General features: G+C 49.8%; 1 protein-coding gene across 3 annotated transcripts in view; it reads right to left on the bottom strand.

The window, feature by feature from the left end:
* Positions 1-20,243, bottom strand: part of ints1 (integrator complex subunit 1) — a 129,515-nt gene that overhangs the window by 102,628 nt on the left and 6,644 nt on the right. For all 3 annotated transcript variants that reach the window (XM_038820962.1, XM_038820960.1, XM_038820961.1), the window contains exons 5-11: positions 19,635-19,772; positions 15,904-16,063; positions 15,310-15,418; positions 13,646-13,832; positions 6,489-6,634; positions 4,619-4,760; positions 2,948-3,124 (exon numbers count right to left, since the gene is read on the bottom strand). In XM_038820962.1, coding sequence (XP_038676890.1) covers positions 2,948-3,124; positions 4,619-4,760; positions 6,489-6,634; positions 13,646-13,832; positions 15,310-15,418; positions 15,904-16,063; positions 19,635-19,772 — 1,059 coding nt within the window. The remainder of the gene's footprint in view (positions 1-2,947; positions 3,125-4,618; positions 4,761-6,488; positions 6,635-13,645; positions 13,833-15,309; positions 15,419-15,903; positions 16,064-19,634; positions 19,773-20,243) is intronic.

Genomic DNA, 20,243 nt, shown 5'->3' with positions numbered 1-20,243 from the left:
GCGGCACCATGTCCCACCTTTTAAATTCCTCCTCCATCTGTTCCACTAGTCTGGTGAAGTTAAGCTTATGAAGAGCCCCCCAACTCCTGGCCACCTGCACTGCCAGGTACCTGAAACTCTTCACTGCCCTCCTGAAGGGGAGCCTCCCAATTCCCTCCTCCTGATCTCCCGGGTGCACTACAAATACCTCACTCTTTCCTAAGTTTAGCTTATAGCCCGAGAAGCCCCCAAATTCCGCTAACAGCTCCATCACCCCCGGCATTCCCCCCTCTGGGTCTGCCACATATAACAGCAGGTCGTCCGCATACAGCGATACCCGGTGCTCCTCCCCACCCCGCACCAGACCCCTCCATTTCCCTGACTCCCTCAACGCCATGGCCAGCGGTTCAATCGCCAGTGCAAAGAGCAGAGGGGACAGGGGACACCCCTGCCTGGTCCCACGATAGAGCCTAAAATACTCCGATCTCCTTCCATTTGTGACTACACTCGCCATTGCCGCCGCATAAAGCAGCCTCACCCATTTGATGAATCCCTCCCCAAATCCAAACCTCTCCAGCACCTCCCACAGGTACCCCCACTCAACTCTATCAAACGCTTTCTCTGCATCCAGTGCCACCACTATCTCCGCCTCCCCCTCCACTGCCGGCATCATGATAACATTGAGCAGTGTCCGCACATTCGTGTTAAGCTGCCGCCCCTTGACAAATCCTGTCTGATCTTCGTGAATTACCTCTGGCACACAATCCTCTATCCTGGTAGCCAGGATCTTCGCCAGCAACTTAGCGTCTACGTTAAGGAACGAGATAGGCCTATATGATCCGCACGGCGAGGGGTCCTTATCCCGTTTTAGGATCAAAGAGATCAGTGCCCGCAAAATCGTCAGGGGCAAAGCCCCCCCCCCCCCTCATTGAAAGTTCGCACCAGCAGGGGACCCACCAGGTCCGCATATTTTTTGTAAAATTCTGCCGGGAACCCGTCCGGCCCCGGGGCCTTACCTGACTGCATTTGCCCGATCCCCCTGACTAGCTCCTCCAACTCTATCGGCGCCCCCAGCCCCTCTTGAACCCTTGGGAAACATAGCCTGTTCATGAAGCTCTCCATCCCCTCTCTCCCCCTCGGAGGTTCCGACCGGTACAATCCCTCGTAAAAGTCCCTAAAGACCCCGTTTACTTCTGTCCCCTTCTGCACTACATTTCCACCCCCATCCTTCACTCCCCCAATTACCCTAGCCGCATCTCGCCTACGGAGCTGATGCGCCAACATCCTGCTCGCCTTATCTCCATACTCGTATACCGCGCCCTGCGCCCTCCTCCACTGTGTCTCCACCTTTCTGGTGGTCAACAAGTCAAAATTGGCCTGCAACCTGCGCCGTTCTCCCAGCAACCCTTCCTCCGGTGCCTCCGCATATCTCCTGTCCACCTCCAGAAGCTCTCCCACCAGTCTCTCCCTCTCCTTCATCTCCCTCCTTTCCCTGTGGGCCCGGATGGAGATCAGCTCCCCCCGGATCACTGCTTTCAGAGCCTCCCAGACCATCCCCACCTGGACCTCCCCCGTATCATTGGTATCCAGATACCCCTCAATGCTTCTCCGAACTCTCTTACACACCTCCTCCTCCGCCAGCATCCCCACATCCATGCGCCAAAGCGGGCGCTGGTCCCGCGCCTCTCCCATCTCAACCCAGTCCGGGGCATGGTCCGAAATCGCTATAGCCGAGTACTCGGCATCCTGCACCCTCGGAATCAATCCCCTGCTCAGGACAAAAAAGTCTATCCGGGAATAAACCCTATGGACGTGAGAGGAAAAGGAATCCTCCCGCCCTCTCGGTCTCCCAAACCTCCAGGGATCCACCCCTCCCATCTGGTCCATGTAACCCCTCAGCACTTTGGCCGCCGCCGGTCTCCTACCCGTCCTTGAACTGGACCAGTCCAGTGTGGGATCCAGTACTGTGTTAAAATCTCCCCCCATGATCAGGCCCCCTGCCTCCAGGTCCGGGATGCGGCCCAACAATCGCCTCATGAAGCCAGCATCATCCCAATTCGGGGCATATACGTTCACCAGCACCACCTTCTCTCCCTGCAGCCTACCCCTCACCATGATATATCTGCCCTCCTTGTCCGACACCACCTCAGCCGCCTCAAACGCCATCCTCTTTCCCACTAGAATCGCCACCCCCCGGTTCTTCGCGTCCAAACTGGCAAGGGCTTTTTGAGAACATTTGATTTGTAACCACAAGAACATCTTGGTCTCTCAGTTATAATCAATAGACACAATAAAAGATTTTTATTTCGCATCCAAGAAGTGCAACTTAAATTCGACTAAGTTTTGAAGTGTATACGAGACTACACTTAAACCGCAGGGTAGATTCCTAGTTTCCCACATTATACTCTTTTTGTCAATTTACTTAACCTAACAATATCTCTTTGAAAACTGCTTGTATCCCTCTTGCAACTTGCCTTTCCACCTATTTTTGTGTTGTCTGCAAATTTGGCGACAGTACATTCACTTCCTTCCTGCAAGTCATTAATACATATCGCAAACAGTCCAGTGTGGTACTGAACCACACATACAAACACAGGAGCAGCCCTTTTAGACTCTCGAGGCTATTCTGCCACTCAATAAGATCAGGGAAGATTACACCTCTTTACTGACTTAACAAGGGGACAATGTGACATGATGGCTGATAATAGTGGGGATAATCTGTCAGGGTGTCTGTTGCTGTCTCTCATGTGCAGAATGGCTAATTGGTTGAGGTTTGAGAGCAATGAATGGAACTGTATGGCAGCATGTAGCATCGCAAAGGATGAAAACAAAGAATAAACTTCTAACAAACAGGTCAGGCATTTTTATAACTCCAGGGTGATGTTCTCCTATCAGAAAGACGGCAAGCATAGTTAGCTCCCATTTAACCTTGTATACGACATACCCACACCTATAAATCAGCGCCCACCTTAAACTCCATTTCTAGATACGTCTGCTCCTTCCGCTCCTGCATCAGGCCCAGGCAGAAGGACGGGAAGTTAATCTCGTGTTTTGTCTGTTTAATAATTTCCCGCAGGAGTGCTCGAGATGCACGAAGATAATCATCTTTATTGGTGAGTAGGTCCTGAAACACCATGGCCAGATACTAATAAAAGGAAACAAAGGTTACAACCTTAATAATAAAAATAATCTTTATTGTCACAAGTAGGCTTACATTAACACGGCAATGAAGTTATTGTGAAAAGGCCCTAGTCGCCACATTCCGGCGCCTGTGCGGGTACACAGAGGGTGAATTCAGAATGTCCAAATTACCTAACAGCACATCTTTTGGGATTTGAGAGGAAACTGGAGCACCCGGAGGAAACCCACGTAGACACGGGGAGAACGTGCAGACTCCGCACAGACAGTGACCCAAGCTGGGAATCGAACCTGGGACCCTGGAGCTGTGAAGCAACAGTGCTACCCACTGTGCTACTAATATGCACACAACCCACCTCCACCACAAAACCCTGCAGCAAATCACATGTCACCTAACACTAACCAGCTAACAGATGTAAAAAGTTGGAACAGTTCAATCTCTGGTCTGTGACGAGTTAGCTGCCCTCAGCAAAAACGACTACAGCTGGCTTCAGTGCCCTTGGGACAGGAGTTACAGGGAAAAGAAGGGACACCAAATGAAGGCACGTGGACTGTTCAGTTCCTTGTATTTTGTTTACCTTCTGTATGAATTACGTAGAATGAACCTACAGTATAGAAACAGGCCAATTAGCTAACTAGTCTACCTCCCACACCTGCATCCTCCCACCCCTCTTCATATAATCCTATTCCTTTCTCCCTTGTGTTTATCTTGTTTCACCTGCAGTGTATTTATTCTATTTGTCTTAACAACTCCATGTGGTAATGACTCCCATGTTGTAATCATTCTAGAAATTCTAACAGAGCATCCTGTATCTTTCTGAAGTTGTCAAGAAATGAGTTGCACAAACAATCAGTGGCAACCACCTATTATGACCCTCCCTGAGGCCCTTCACTTAATAACTGGCAATGTACACACCAGTTCTCAGGGCTATTGCTCTCAAATTGGCTTCTGGAGAAAAGTGATTCATCGTCCGACTGTTTCATCCTCTCACGGGCAGCACGGTAGCATTGTGGATAGCACAATCGCTTCACAGCTCCAGGGTCCCAGGTTCGATTCCCGGCTTGGGTCACTGTCTGTGCGGAGTCTGCACATCCTCCCCGTGTGTGCGTGGGTTTCCTCCGGGTGCTCCGGTTTTCTCCCACAGTCCAAAGATGTGCAGGTTAGGTGGATTGGCCATGATAAATTGCCCTTAGTGTCCAAAATTGCCCTTAGTGTTGGGTGGGGTTACTGGGTTATGGGGATAGGGTGGAGGTGTTAACCTTGGGTAGGGTGCTCTTTCCAGGAGCCGGTGCAGACTCGATGGGCCGAATGGCCTCCTTCTGCACTGTAAATTCTATGTAAATCACCCAGGTTGGCACCGATTGTTTCTAGAGTTGTGCAGTAGGTACACAACTATTATTTTTGCTTTGGCATACTTTTATTTTCCTAATGTTCGGTGTGTGTGAAGCTCCATGGCTAATGCAATTGACTGAATGCGGTGAAGGTGTATGCAGGGCTCACCTTGGGGGCCAGCTCGGAGTTGTGCTGTAGTACTGTGTAGAGGACCTGCATGTTGTTTGGGTTCCGTGCATTCGACAATTCATTAAAAATCACAAACTTCACAAGTGTTCCCAGGTTATCTCGGTGAGCATTCAGCAATTCTCTGGGATCAAATCACAGGAGAAAAACATTAGAGCAAGGCACTATATAGTATAGATGTAACACGTGATCCAGCGGGCAGCACGGTATTATGGTGGTTAGCATAAATGCTTCACAGCTCCAGGGTCCCAGGTTCGATTCCCGGCTGGGTCACTGTCTGTGCGGAGTCTGCACGTCCTCCCCGTGTGTGCGTGGGTTTCCTCCGGGTGCTCCGGTTTCCTCCCACAGTCCAAAGATGTGCGGGTTAGGTGGATTGGCCATGCTAAATTGCCCGTAGTGTCCTAAAAAGTAAGGTTAAGGGGGGGGGGGTTGTTGGGTTATGGGTATAGGGTGGATACGTGGGTTTGAGTAGGGTGATCATTGCTCGGCACAACATCGAGGGCCGAAGGGCCTGTTCTGTGCTGTACTGTTCTATGTTCTATGTCGCTGCTCAAAATGGTATGAAAACAGATTGGATAATAACTTTCAAAAGGGAATTGGATGAGTGCATGAAGTGTTAAAAACCGCAGGGCTTTGGGAATTTGGACTAACTAGATAGTTCTTTCAAAGGAGCTTGCACAGGCATGATGCACAGAATGGCCTCATTCTGTGCGGTATCATTTTATGATTAGTTATTGACATGGTAAAATTAATCTGTATTTGCAAATTACTCATCATTGGTCTGGTCTGATTTAGTAGAGTGCATGCACTTTTAAAATATCAACAGCAATCTGAGGAGAAACCGGCCAGTGCGGAGAATAGTACACTTTGACTGGATTCTGATCCAGTCCAAAGGATGCATTTAGCATCTTCAACATGTTGGGCTAAGGAAATCTTTGTGGACTCATACTCTGCACCTGAGAGTTAATGCCCAAAGGAATAACTAAGATCAGACAGTTTGCAGGTACAGAATCTCCAGTGTATTATAAGACTGGAATATTGCCCTGCAGGGAGTGCACACAGTCACCATCCAGGACCTATGATTAGAATAGCCTTCATTGGGTGGCATGTGGCACAGTGGTTAGCACTGCTGTCTACGGCGCTGAGGACCCAGGTTCGAAACCCGGCCCTGGGTCACTGTCCGTGTGGATTTTGCTCATTAGCCCCCTAAATTGTCCCTTAATTGGAAAAAAAGTAATTTGGTACTCTAAATTTATTTTTAAGAAAAGTATATTCATTGATGACCTAAGCATAATGCACGCCGCAGGATTATACATCAATTGGCTGTGGGAGAAATTAGAGTGTATACTTTTTTGTAAATGACCCTTTGTCACATTGAATGTACAGCACAGAAAAAGGTCTTTCAGCCCAACTGGTCAGTGCCAGTGTTGTTCTACTGACTTCCCTACTCCCTTCTTCATCAAACTCTATTAACATATTATTCTATTCCTTCCTCCATCATGTACTTCTATAGCTTCCCCTATTCAACTCAACCACACGTTGTAATTGCAAATGCTGCATACATAGCACGCTTAGGGTAAAGGAGTTGCGTCTGAAATCCTTATTGGATTTATTAGCGACTACTGTACATCTATGGGACCCTAATTTTGGATGAAAAACATCTTTTCCACTTTCAGTTATTTCAAAACAATAACTCTCCGCAGGTGCTGCCAGACCTGCTGAGTTTTTCCAGCATTTTCTGTGTTTCTTTCTCAATTTCTAGGATTGTTTCCCTTTGGCCTCAAAAGTCTGTCTGGCTTCCAAATCCCTCCTGGGTACAGTTAACAGGACAGCTGGTGGTTCAATTACTCACTTAATGCACAGCATGTAATGGTTCAGCAACACTTTAGGCTTCAGGCGAATTTTGATGAGATTCGACATAACCTCCATGTCCTCTGTCCCATGTGTAGAGCAGTTGGTGCATACTGACATCAGCAGGTCCTGAGCTGGGCGGGTCAGCTATAAGACAGACAGAGAATGAACACATAGGATGAAGGTGCCCATTCATATTAGAATATGCTTGCAAAGCACAAAAAGGTTTGAATCTCCCCTTCATGAACTCTGATAGTAATCTTTAGATTTGTTACTCAGCCTAAGGCAGAAAAACGTTGAATTAAATTTCGGTGGAGGGAAAAAATAACAGATTGACAAGAACATTGCACATACACAATGTCAGTGCTCCCTTCACAGTCTTTCTTTTCCCAAAGAAAGCGTTAATATTTCATATATGCCTCATTGTCATTTGTTATCCGATATAGAGGAGCAGAACAACACTCTGCATTTAAATACTGCCTCTAAAGTAGAAAAGCATCTTAAGTCGCTTTATAGAAAAGTTATCAGACAAAATTTGATACCAAGCCACATCATGAGATATCAGGGTAGGTGACTAAAAGCTTGGACAAATTTGTAGATTTAAGGAATGCCAGGAAAAGAGCAAGGTGTGGGAAAGGTGTTTAGGGAGAGAATTTCAGAACTTAGGGCCAAGGCAGCTGAAGACATGATTGCTGATGGTGGCGTAATTAAAATCAGGAATTTGCAAGAGATCAGAACTGGAGGAGTGCAGATATCTCGAAGGCTTGTACAGATCACGTAGATATAGAGATGGGGAGGGCCGAGGCCAGCAAGGGATTTGAAAACAGGGATGACTATTTTAAAATTGAACCATTGAAGGTCATCTCACTTTCTTTGCAATGAGTTCTTTGATGACTTTTGAGACCTATCTATTGCTCGATATGAGCGGCAATAGATTGGGGAGGTTGAGGTTCCAGAGGGACTTCTTCAGCTGGCATTTTAAATTTAGCATCAGCAATGTAACTGGCCCTTTAGTAGGACATGTTCACAGATGGCTTTTCACCATGCTTTTTTATCTTGCGCAACTGTTTCCACTTAGGAATATCTATTTTAATAATAATAATAATTTTATTGTCACAAGTAGGCTTACATTAACACTGAAATTAAGTTACTGTGGACTTCCGGTGGCGGCAATGACGTAGGAATCCGCACATTTTTATGAGCTCCCATTTTAAACGGAATTTTCGGCTCTTTTTAGAGCCCAAAACAGAAATTTTTCGACGTCTCCCGGTGGGAGAAGGTGTGCTGATCGACTTTCCCCGCAGTCCATGACTTGAACTCGGAGTGGAAAGGGGGAAAAAAACGGCAGCAGTTCCCCAGAAAAAATGGGGGAAGGAATCCAAGATGGCGGCCGGCGGAGCTCCAGAGGAGTGGAAGCAGTGGGTCCTGGAGCAACAAGCTGCTCTCCTGCGCTGTTTTGCAGACTTCAAGGCTGAGGTACTGAGCTCTCTGCAGGAAACGAACAAAAGGCTGTCGGAGATTCAGACGACCCAGGGCGCTGCCATCAAGGAGTTGCAAACGCAGGCCACTGAACGAGAGGAGGAGGCCGGGATCCTCGTGAGTAAGGTGGAGGGGCACGAGACACTCCACAAGAAGTGGCAAGACCGCTTCGAGGAGCTTGATCACCGCATGAGGGGGAAGAATCTGAGGATCTTGGGCCTCGCGGAGGGGTCGGATCTGACAAACTACGTGGCCACGATGCTGAACTCGCTAGTGGGGGCCGGGTCTTTCCATCTGCCCTTGGAGCTGGAGGGAGCACACAGAGTACTGGCCAGGAGGCCCAAGGAGAATGAACCCCCGCATGCCGTGCTGGTGAGGTTCCACAGGTTCAGTGATCGGGAGTGTGTGCTGCGCTGGGCCAAGAAGGTGAAGAGCAGCAATTGGGAGAATGGGGAAGTACGGATCTACCAGGATTGAAGTGCGGAGGTGGCTAAGCGGCGGTCCGGGTTTAATCGGACGAAAGAGGTGCTTTACAAGAAAAAGATAAAGTTCGGAATGTTGCAGCCTGCGCGCCTGTGGGTAACTTATTCGGATCGGCATTATTATTTCGATTCCCCGGAGGAGGCGTGGGCCTTCGTGCGGACGGAGAAACTGGACTTGAACTAGGGGTTGGGGGTTGCGGGGTCTGTTGTAATACTTTATTGCTGGATTCTGCTGTTGCTGTGTTCTCTTTTTCTGTACTTTTGCAATTTTGATATGGTTATTTATGGGGGCGTTGTTCTGTTATGTTTTTTTTGCGGTGGGGCATTGTTTGAGTTTTGTTCAGGGAGGAGCTGGTATGGTCAGGAAGGAGCTGGTGGGGGCTGGGGGGCAGAGGTGAGGTGTTGTCGCTGTGGGGACTGGGTCGGGCAGGGGGTGCTGGCCTGGGGCGGGCAGTCGACGGGCTATGGCTAGTCGACGGGGGAGGGGGGCGGGATGCCCTCTGATTCGGTTGGTCACCTGGAATGCGAGAGGATTGAATGGGCCGGTGAAGCGGTCGAGGGTACTTGCTCATCTGAGGGGGCTAAAAGCAGATGTGGCAATGCTTCAGGAGACCCACCTGAAGGTGGTGGACCAGGTCCGTCTGAGGAAGGGATGGGTGGGGCAGGTTTTCCACTCGGGGTTGGATGTGAAGAACCGGGGAGTGGCAATTCTGGTGGGGAAAAATGTGTCGTTTGAGGCATCGGAGGTGGTGGCGGATAAGGGGGGTAGGTATGTTATGGTTAGGGGCAGGCTACAAGGAGAGAAGGTGGTACTTGCTAGTGTGTATGCCCCAAATTGGGACGATGCGGGCTTTATGAGGCGTATGTTGGGACGGGTCCCGGATCTGGAGGCGGGAGGTCTGATCATTGGGGGGGGGGGGGGGGGGAGAAGACTTCAATACAGTGTTGGATCCTTCACTGGATCGGTCCAGCTCTAGGACGGGTAGGAGGCCTGCGGCAGCCAAGGTACTGAGAGGGTTTATGGACCAGATGGGTGGGGTGGATCCATGGAGGTTTGTGAGGCCGAGGGCACGGGAGTACTCTTTCTTCTCCCACGTACATAGGGTCTACTCTCGGATAGACTTCTTCGTGGTGAGTAGGGGACTGATTCCGAGAGTGGAGGAGGCCGAGTATTCGGCCATTGCAATCTCCGACCACGCTCTGCATTGGATAGAGTTGGAGATGGGGGAGGTGCGGGATCAGCGCCCATTGTGGCGGTTTGATGTGGGGTTGTTGACGGAGGAGGAGGTGTGTAGGAGGGTCCGGGCAAGTATTGAGGGGTACCTCGAGGTGAATGATACGGGGGAGGTTCAGGTGGGGGTGGTCTGGGAAGCCCTGAAGGCAGTGATTCTTGGGGAGCTGATATCCATCCGGGCACACAGGGAGAGGAGCGAGAGGAGTGAGAGGGCTAGACTGGTGGGAAAGATGCAGGAGGTAGACAGTGGGTACGCAGAGGCACCAGAGGAGGGACTGTTGGGGGAGAGGTGCAGCCTGCAGGCTAAATTTGATTTGCTGACCACTAGAAAGGCGGAGGCACAGTGGAGGAAGGCACAAGGGGCAGTGTACGAACATGGTGAAAAGGCGAGTAGGATGCTGGCTCATCAGCTCCGCAAGCGGGACGCGGCTAAGGAAATTGCTGGAGTGAGAGACAAGAGTGGGAATGTGGTGCGGAAGGGGATAGAGGTGAATGAGGTCTTCAAGGACTTTTACGGGGAACTGTACCGGTCGGAGCCAACGGGGGAGAGGAGGGGAATGGAGAGGTTCCTCGACAGACTTTCTTTCCCGAAGGTGCAGGAGCAGGTGGAGGGGTTGGGTGCGCCGATTGAGCTGGAGGAGCTAGTTAAGGGGATCGGGCAGATGCAGTCAGGGAAGGCACCGGGGCCGCATGGGTTCCCGGTGGAATTTTATAAAAAGTTTGTGGACCTAGTGGGCCCCTTGCTGGTGCGGACACTTAATGAAGCGTGGGAGGGGGGGGGGGGGACTTTGCCCCCGACGATGTCGCGGGCGCTGATCTCGTTAATTCTAAAGAGGGACAAGGACCCCCAGAAGTGTGGTTCATACAGGCCCATATCTCTCCTCAACGTAGATGCCAAGGTGCTGGCAAAAATCCTGACCACCAGGATAGAGGACTGTGTGCCAGGGGTTGTACACGAGGACCAGACAGGTTTTGTGAAGGGAAGGCAGCTGAACACGAATGTGCGGAGATTGTTGAATGTCATCACGATGCCGGCGATTGAGGGGGAGGCAGAGATAGTGGTGGCGCTGGATGCGGAGAAGGCCTTCGATAGAGTGGAGTGGGGGTACTTATGGGAGGTGTTGGAGAGGTTTGGATTTGGTGAAGGGTTTATTAGCTGGGTGAGGCTGCTATATGAGGCCCCGATGGCGTGCGTGGCCACGAATGGGAGCAGGTCGGAGTACTTCCGGCTTTACCGAGGGACCAGGCAGTGTTGCCCCTTGTCCCCCTTGTTGTTCGCACTGGTAATGGCGTTGAGGGATTCAGAGAGGTGGAGAGGGTTGGTGCGAGGTGGGGAGGAACATAGGGTGTCGTTGTATGCCGATGACCTGTTACTGTATGTGGCGGACCCGGTGGGAGGGGATGCCGGGGGTGATGGAGCTGCTAGCTGAGTTTGGGACCTTTTCAGGTTATAAACTAAATTTAGGCAAGAGTGAGGTGTTTGTGGTGCACCCTGGAGACCAGGAGGAAGGAATTGGTAGGTTCCCGCTTAGGCGGGCAGGGGAGAGCTTTAGGTACCTGGGGGTGCAGGTGGCCGGGGGCTGGGGGATTCTTCATAAACATAATTTCACCAGACTTGTAGATCAGATGGAGGAGGAGTTGAAGAGGTGGGACATGCTGCCATTGTCGTTGGCGGGGAGGGTGCAGTCCGTCAAAATGACGGTGCTTCCGAGGTTCTTGTTCCTCTTTCAGTGCCTGCCCATCTTTATCCCCAGGTCCTTCTTTAGGAGAGTGACTAGCAGTATCTTGAGCTTTGTGTGGGCACATGGGACTCCGAGAGTGAAGAGGGTGTTCCTGGAGCGAGGGAGGGATAGAGGCGGGCTGGCGCTGCCCAACCTTTTGGGGTACTATTGGGCGGCCAATGTGTCAATGGTGCGTAAATGGGTGATGGAGGGGGGAGGGGCGACGTGGAAAAGAATGGAGATGGCGTCATGTAGAGGTACGAGCCCGGGTGCCATGGTAACAGCGCCATTGCCGCTCTCCCCTAAGAGGTTTACCACGAGCCCGGTGGTGGCGGCGGCCCTAAGAATCTGGGGACAGTATAGACGGCATAGGGGGGGGAACAGGGGGCTCGATGGAGGCTCCACTGGGTGGCAATCATCGGTTCATTCCAGGGAACAGGGATGGGGGATTTAGGGGGTGGCAAAGGGTGGGCATCAGTAAATTGAGGGACCTGTTTATTGGCGGGAGGTTTGCGGGCCTGGGGGAACTAGAAGATAAATTTGGGCTTCCCCAAGGGCACATGTTCAGATACTTGCAGGTAAAGGCGTATGCTAGGCGACAGGTAGAGGGATTCCCTTTGCTGCCCTCGCGGGGGACAATGGACAGAGTGCTTTCGGGGGTGTGGGTCGGAGAGGGGAAGGTGTCTGACATCTATAAGGTAATGCAGGAGGTGGAGGAGTCGTCAGTGGAGGAGCTGAAGGATAAATGGGAGGAGGAACTCGGGGAGCAGATAAAGGACGGGACTTGGGCGGATGCCTTGGAGAGAGTCAACTCTTCCTCCTCATGTGCGAGGCTTAGTCTCATCCAATTTAAGGTGCTGCACCGGGCCCGCATGTCCGGGACTAGGATGAGTAGGTTCTTTGGGGGTGAGGACAGATGTTCGGGGAGTCCAGCGAACCACGCCCATATGTTTTGGGCATGCCCAGCACTGGAAGAATTCTGGAAGGGGGTGGCGGGGACTCGCGATTTTTGGAGTGGCGGTAGAGCCGGGAGTGCAGGAGGCGAAAGAAGCCGGTGTCCTGGCCTTTGCGTCCCTCGTAGCCCGGCGGAAGATCTTGATGCAGTGGAAAGATGCGAGGCCCCCCAAGTGTAGAGACCTGGATCAGCGACATGGCGGGATTTATAAAATTGGAAAGGGTCAAATTTGCCCTGACAGGATCAGTACAAAGGTTCTATAAACGATGGCAGCCTTTTCTGGACTTCCTGGCTCAAAGATAGGTATCTTGGTCAATAGCAGCAACAACCCGGGGTGGGTGGGGGGTGTTCCTTATTGTAGTTTCTATTATGTAACTTAATACTGTGTTAATTTGCGTTGTTGTTAATATGCTGTTTTGTTCATGGAGGTGGGGCAAATGTTTATGATTGCTAATATTATTGTTATTTTTGGTATTTTATTATGGTTCGTTGTTGTTGTATAAATTCAAAATTTTTCAATAAAAATTATTTAAAAAAAGAAAAGAAATTAAGTTACTGTGAAAAGACCCTAGTCGCCACATTTTGGTTCATGTTCGGGTACACAGGGAGAATTCAGAATGTCCAAATTACCTAACAGCACATCTTTCGGGACCTGTGGGAGGAAACCAGAGCACCGGGAGAAAACCCATGCAGACACGGGGAGAACGTGAGGACTCTGCACAGACAGTGACCCAAGCGGGAATCAAACCTGGGACCCTAGTGCTGCGAAGCAACGGTACTGACCACTGTGCTTTTGCTTCAGAGTCACTCTTAAGAAACTTTAATATCTCTTGTAGCATATATACATGTTATAACAGGGTTAAATTATCTGCTAATTGAAAGGATTTCCATTTGAAATTCCAGAGCACTCTTGATTCAATTCCTAGTACACAGGTGGCACCACAGCATATAACTACCATGGGGTCAAGAAGACATTGCTCTCTGCACCTTATTGACTACATCATTAAGGGTGAGGAGAGAGAAATTAAATGAGGAAAAGAAAGTATTTAACAATCGTAAAGGGGTTGTTTGTTGCTCCATAAAGTATGGTTTGAAGTTTGGTCAAACATTGCCAAAGGTTCTCACTGAAGGGAAACTGAGGTCCAAAGCGGGAGAGGCTTTTTAGAACTATAACTTCCATTCCCGTTCTCAGATGTCATGTTGAATAAAACAAAGTTCTTTTATTCTATTTTCCTCATGAAACTGTAAATCTTGGCATTGATTTGTTTCACTCAATAACCGACCCACCTTTGGGTTTTGCAGCCACATCTCCAGCCGTTGAACAGTCATCAGACGGACTTCTTTATAGCCACAGGTAGTGGTGAGTAATCGCAGCAAGTTCCGTGAGACGTTATCCATGGGCTGGCGGCGATTGAGCTGATCGCGAAGCATGTCTATAATATAATCTTCTACACTCTCGGCCAGATCTTCATATCTATAGAGAAAGAATCAGACAAAACAAAAAGGAACCCAGTACAGAATTAAATTTGGTTTCACTGGAGGAAGAGAGAGAGGAAGAGAGAGAGAGAGCCAGGGGTGGAGAGGTTGCTGCAACTTTAAGAGAGCCAACTGTATGGGACCCTGCTTCGCACGAGCGACTGCCAAGTTCTAACTCACTCGCTCTATGCTTTGTAAAAGCTTTTACTGCAAAAAGGACTGCTGAGGCTTCCAGGCTTGCAGTTATCAGAAGAAATAGAACGGAATAACAGAACACAATCTCCCAAAATGCCAGTTAAAAACGCCAGGTATTTGAATAATTCCATCGCCATGAAGCAGTAGCAACTAATTAGAAGCCGGCAGAATCAGAGCGTGATTCCCCATAGCAACTGTAAAAAAATCTCAAGGGTCCAATGAAATAAAACCCAGAATCTAATCTGTAATGATTATGAAAATGCATTTTGACTGTACAGTATTAAAAAAATACACACGCAGCTGAATAATTAATTCTCTAAATCCAGGCGCACAAAGCATCCACCAGACCTTGGAAAACTGAAAATTGCAGACAGCCCATTAAAGTCAAGCCACTTTCATTTCTCAACTCCTGTACTTGGTTCACATTTTCATATCCAAGATGTTGATATAGCAGCCTGGGTCCCAATCTGGGACTCTTCTTTTTCTGGGTAGTGCAGAGAGCAAAATAACCTTTATCGACTCATTTCATCAGTTAAATGTGCCCCGCAGGCTAGGGAATAACAGGATCTGCTGCATAAAATATATTTTTGTCACTGGACGCAACACTGGGTTTCAGCAATTCATATCAATCCTTTGATGCCAAACTACAATGGGCTGGATTCTCCGTACCCTGATGCTGAAATCATGATCGGCGATTCGGCAGAGAATGAAGTCCGATGCTGGAATCAGGGCAGGCGCCAATTTGAAGCCGGCCCGCCATGCTCCCCCCTCCAAACCGGCATCATCGGGACGCGCGCCGTTGGCGCATCATCGGCCAGCCCACCGCGATGTTCCGCCCCCACTAGGCCGAGTTCTCAACGGCATGGACCACATGTGGTCCCAGCAGTCCCGAACCCAGCGTACAGTGTCCAGCGCCGCCACACTTGTCCGGGGTCCATGCCGCTGGCTGGGGGCCTTGTGCTAGGGCTGGGGGGACTGGTGGGGGTGGGATTGCTGTTGGTGGGTTATGGTTCGAGCATGGCTAGCGCCATGTTTTACGGCACAACCGGCGATTCACTAGCCGTTTTCGGTGCAATCCGCGGGTGTTTCTCGAGGCGCCGGTGCTAGCCCTTCACCGGTACCAGAATCTGTGAGGGGTTTGCAATGATTTTCCTGTCGTAAAACCCCCGCGGAATATCCATTCGCGCCGGCACTTATCCTCAGGAATGGAGAATCCAGCCCAATGTATTTCAGAAGCTGCCTGTACCTTTCTATGCCCACCAAAGAATAACACAAATTACCTGGGCATCACCTGGCCTGACTCTACGTCTGGACTCAGTTTCTCTTCTGCAATAAGCAGCTCAGTCTGATTATCATCATCATCTGTGGTAGAAGGGTGTGGACTCCCACCTGAAATGAAAAAATGAAATGAAAATCACTTATTGTCACGAGTAGGCTTCGAATGAAGTTACTGTGGAAAACCCCTAGTCGCCACATTCCGGCGCCTGTTCGGGGAAACTGTTACGGGACTCGAACCGTGCTGCTGGCTTGCCTTGGTCTGCTTTCAAAGCCAGCGATTTAGCCCAGTGAGCTAAACAGCCCCTGCAGGATAGTGTAAGACGAGTGGCTGTCACAATGTACTGCATAACTTAAAGAGATAATAAATAATAAATCCAATCAACAATTCAGGAGAACATTCTCTACACAGATAGTAGTTAGCATACGGTACATGTTATTAAATATCTGAGATGAAGAACAAATATATTTCAGGGGAAGCTAGATGTGCACATAGAACTGTCAAATTTTGATGGATCTGCTACATTTTTCCTATTTTTGTTTGATTATTTTCTACTCCATGGCATTTACAATCTTGTCCCTGCCACTGCAGTTCTCACCTGCACTAAGGTCGCTGCCAATCTTGCCGCCGTCTGCCTGAAGCAGCATGCTTTTTGGGGGCATCTTTGTGCCAAAAGCAGTTTGAATGTTCTCAACAAGCGTTTTACACTGGGGACTGTCCACCCAGATACGTTCTCCAAGTGAATCCTCAATGTAAACCTGCAACAACAAAAGGGAGATGGCAAATACTAACCTGTTGCTTCCAAAAACGTAGTCAATGAGAGAAAAGAAACAATTGCAGTAAAGAGCTGGGCACCGTAGCACAGTGATTATATTATTGGGCTAGTAATCCAGAGAGCTGAATTAATGATCCGGAGACACATGCTCAAATCCCAGAAGCTGGGGAATTTAAATACAGTTAATTAAATAATTCTGGAATAACAAGTTAGTCTCAGTAATGGTAATCTTGAAACAACTGGATTGTCATAAAATTCCACTTGGTTCACTAATGTGGAAAGAAAATTGCAATCCTCATGCGGTTTGGTCATAGTAATGCTAGCTGACTCTTCACTGCCCTCTAAAACATTCTAGTTGCAAAACCATGCGAAGAATAACGATGCAAAACTATGGTAAGAATAAAACGGGGCAGACTACCTGACATCAACCTAGGCACCCAACATGGCAAAGACACACCCTCTCCAGTCAACCCTGAAGTCCTCCCCATGAAAATCTGGGAACTTTTGCTAAAATTGGAAGAGCTTTCCCACAGAGTAGTCAAGCAAAAGAATACAGGTGTGATTCAGTGGCCTGCAGTGCCAAGAAAGACCCCGCTATTCAATGGCACTTTGCCTTTTTTTTGCCTCACTGAGGAACTCCCCATCAAGACCACCCATTAAGTAATTTCCTGCAGCAGGAAGACAACCCAAGGACTGGGGCGCCATTTTTAAAGATCGGGGCTGCCTTTCGACTCCCCTCAGTGCCACCGCAGCCTCAGGACCTCTTCTCTCTCATCCCTCCGCGCGCGCCGCCCCCCCCCCCCCCCCCCAAAACCAATTTACCTCTTCTGGAGTCCTCAAACCCCCCCCTCATATGGACAAGGCCCCCTGGGACGGCCTCTGCATGGGCAACCTTTCACCTCAGCACCTCCAGCCTGGTTCCTTGACAGTGCCACTGTTCCCAGGTGCGAGGGTGCCACCCTGCCCTGTACCCTACCACCCGGGGGCCTCATCTCCCCAGCGACAACACCCCCCCCCCCCCCCCCCCCCCCCCCCCCCACCACTCCAAGGTGCCATCGCGGCTGATTCATGACTTTGTGAACCATTACCAAATAGCACCCAGTTGAGGCCTTGGTGTGAAGGCCGGTGAATCCTGTGCCCCAGTGAATCAGCCAAACACATATTCAAATGAGACTAATGAATCATTTAAATATGCGCCCGGATCTCACCCTGTGAGATCACGATCCAGATTGCGACGCCTCATGCGATTCCTTTGAAACTTGCGAGACGTTTTGAGCACCGCGAACCTCGTCCTGACACCAAGCCAGGCACGAGGAGGCTGCTGAACTGCACCGTACATATAACTTACGAATCATGTACGGACATGTTCAACTTTTAAACATGACGTGAAGGGCGGCACGGTGGCGCAGTGGCTAGCACTGCTGCCTCACACCACTGAGGACCCGGATTCGATCCAGCTCTTGGTCATTGTCAGTGTGTAGTTTGCACATTCTCCCTGTGTATGCATGGGTCTCACCCCCACAACTCAAAAGATGTGCAGGATAGGTGGATTGGCCACACGGAAAAAAATTGCCGCTTAAACTGAAAAAAAAATTCTGTATTTTAAATTTTAAAAAGAAAATTAAAAATTAAATAAGACGTGTTTTTAAAAGCAAAAATACAAGCTAAAGACCATGGATGATGTAAATTCTGACAATGTAAAATTCAGTTACTACAGTAGTCCCCCGTTATACCGCGCTCCGCAATACCGCGGTTCGCGATATACCGCGGGGGGGCTTATGGACCCCAACTGTCAGTTGTGTCAATTTCAGCGGCCGGCTCACTTTGATCCGGAGAGGGAAGCTGCTCTCACTGAAACAATCAGCCGGCCGCTGAAATTGACACTGCCGGCTGCTCTCTCCCTCCAATCCAACTTTTAAGTTTTAATGTTTCTGATTGGAGGGAGAGAGCAGCCGGCAGTGTCAATTTCAGCGGCCGCTGATTGTTTCAGTGAGAGAGCAGCTTCCCTCTCCAGATCAAAGTGAGCCGGCCGCTGAAATTGACACTGCCGGCTGATTGGAGGGAGAGAGCAGAGAACACAGGAGGAGGTCATACGGGCCTCTGCAAGACCAGCATGGTCTCACATCGCCCCTCCCCTCTGTAGCTGGGGTTCAGGCTGTGGCTGCTGGGGTACAGGCTGTGGCTCCTGTGGTACAGGCTGTGGCTGCTGGGCTTCAGGCTGTGGCTGCTGGGGTACTGTGGCTGCTGGGGTACAGGCTGTGGCTGCTGGGCTTCAGGCTGTGGCTGCTGGGCTTCAGGCTGTGGCTGCTGGGGTACTGTGGCTGCTGGGGTACAGGCTGTGGCTGCTGGGGTTCAGGCTGTGGCTGCTGGGGTTCAGGCTGTGGCTGCTGGGGTTCAGGCCGTGGCTGCTGGGGTACTGATTGGAGGGAGAGAGCAGCCGGCAGTGTCAATTTCAGCGGCCGGCTGATTGTTTCAGTGAGAGAGCAGCTTCCCTCTCCGGCCGCTGAAATTGACACTGTTTTAATTAGATCCACGATGGGGGTTTTAAATTTATTTAAAAAGCTATGCTAGCGCTTCCCACTGTGAGTCTACGGGGGTCTGACCTCTCCCCCCGCCCCCCGTAGACTCACAAGGGGAAGCGCTAGCATAGATTTTTAAATAAATTTAAAACCCCCATCGTGGATATCCGCGGCTCGGATGCAACGCGGGTGGCTGTCTTGGACCCCAACACCCACGTTATAAAGGGGGACTACTGTATCTACGAGATTCCTGTGTGGGTGATACAAAGCAGAAGATAGGCATTTCAAAGGAAGAAGCCATACAAAAAGTGAACAATCACCTCCTGTGGAGATAATGGAAGCTGATTATCATCACAGCAGGCTGTATATCCTGTAAACTATGCCCCAGATCTGTTTTGTGTTTTTTCTCCACCCAGGAATACATAAGAATCTGGCATAAAAGGATAACTGCAAAATTTATGAGTGTGGCGTAGTGCTGGGTGTATGTGAGACGCACAAGGCAGAAAAGACATAGTAGACACCCCTGCTCTCTCTTGGATCGTTGAAACAAGCCATTTCAGCAAAACCACAGCTGAAAAGGAAGTAGGATAGCGTGTCTTTTTTTTGTAAGGGGCAATTTAACGCGGCCAATCCACCTCACCTTCGGTTGTGGGGGTGAGACCCACGCAGACACAGGGAGAATGTTCAAACTCCACACGGACAGTGACCCGGGGTCAGGATCGAAACCGGGCCCTCACTCCTGATGCAGCAGTGCTAACCACTGTGCCGCCCTCGAAGCAAGACCAAGCTCGGGGGGGGGGGGGGGGGGGGGGGGGGGGGGGGGTGAAGCTGCCAGAGGCAAGGGATGGCTTCTAGTGCTCTCCCCTCACCTCCCCATTGCTGGGTCCCTTGATCAGCCACTGAACACCTGACAGAGTTCCTGTTGCAATGGGCTGGATAAAATTTTGCACCAACTCCAGCACTATTGTGACACAGCAGTGTATTCAGGAGATAATCTAATGCCACCGCCAATATAAAATTTACTCTTAGTTGTACCTTGACAAAGATTTCAGGCCAATTTTCATCTTCTTCGTAGGCTGCCATGAGGAGATTACAAGTGAGTACAGACACCAAGCTATTCCCCTTGGCTTTGAAATTAATGGAGGCATCACGTCGAAGCAGACTGCACAACGCCTAGTGGAAACAGGGATATTAAAAAGATGTCAATAAGAATTGGGCAATGCTCATTTTCCTTAAAATTTTGTTCCCATTTCTTTCCTGGAAAGAGCTTGAGTATCTAAAAAAGTGCCACAGAATCTAGAGGGAACAGTCTAACTGATCTATATAGTTGCTCATGTTCAAGAGCATCCTGCCCCTCTTACTTCATTATACCTAGCTGCCAGATAGCCTTTCCATTCCTTGTCCCCTCATGAAATTAACTATTTTCTCTAAAAAGCATCCACACTAGTATTAAAAACAGTCTACAATGACTCTGTGGATAAATGCAGGACACAGTGGGCGCGATTCTCCACAACGGTCGACGCCGGAGTGTTTCACTCCGGCGTCAGAGGCCACTCCTCGCCCCCTATTCCCCCCCCCCCGGGGGGGCTAGGAGCGGCGTTGCGCGACTCTTGGCCGCCGGGCCTTGACGCTTGCATCAAAGCG

This window comes from Scyliorhinus canicula, chromosome 15 (genome assembly GCF_902713615.1).
Source record: "Scyliorhinus canicula chromosome 15, sScyCan1.1, whole genome shotgun sequence".
Taxonomy (NCBI): domain Eukaryota; kingdom Metazoa; phylum Chordata; class Chondrichthyes; order Carcharhiniformes; family Scyliorhinidae; genus Scyliorhinus; species Scyliorhinus canicula.
Note: the sequence above shows the minus strand (reverse complement) of the source record. Positions and strands in the feature narration are given on the sequence as shown.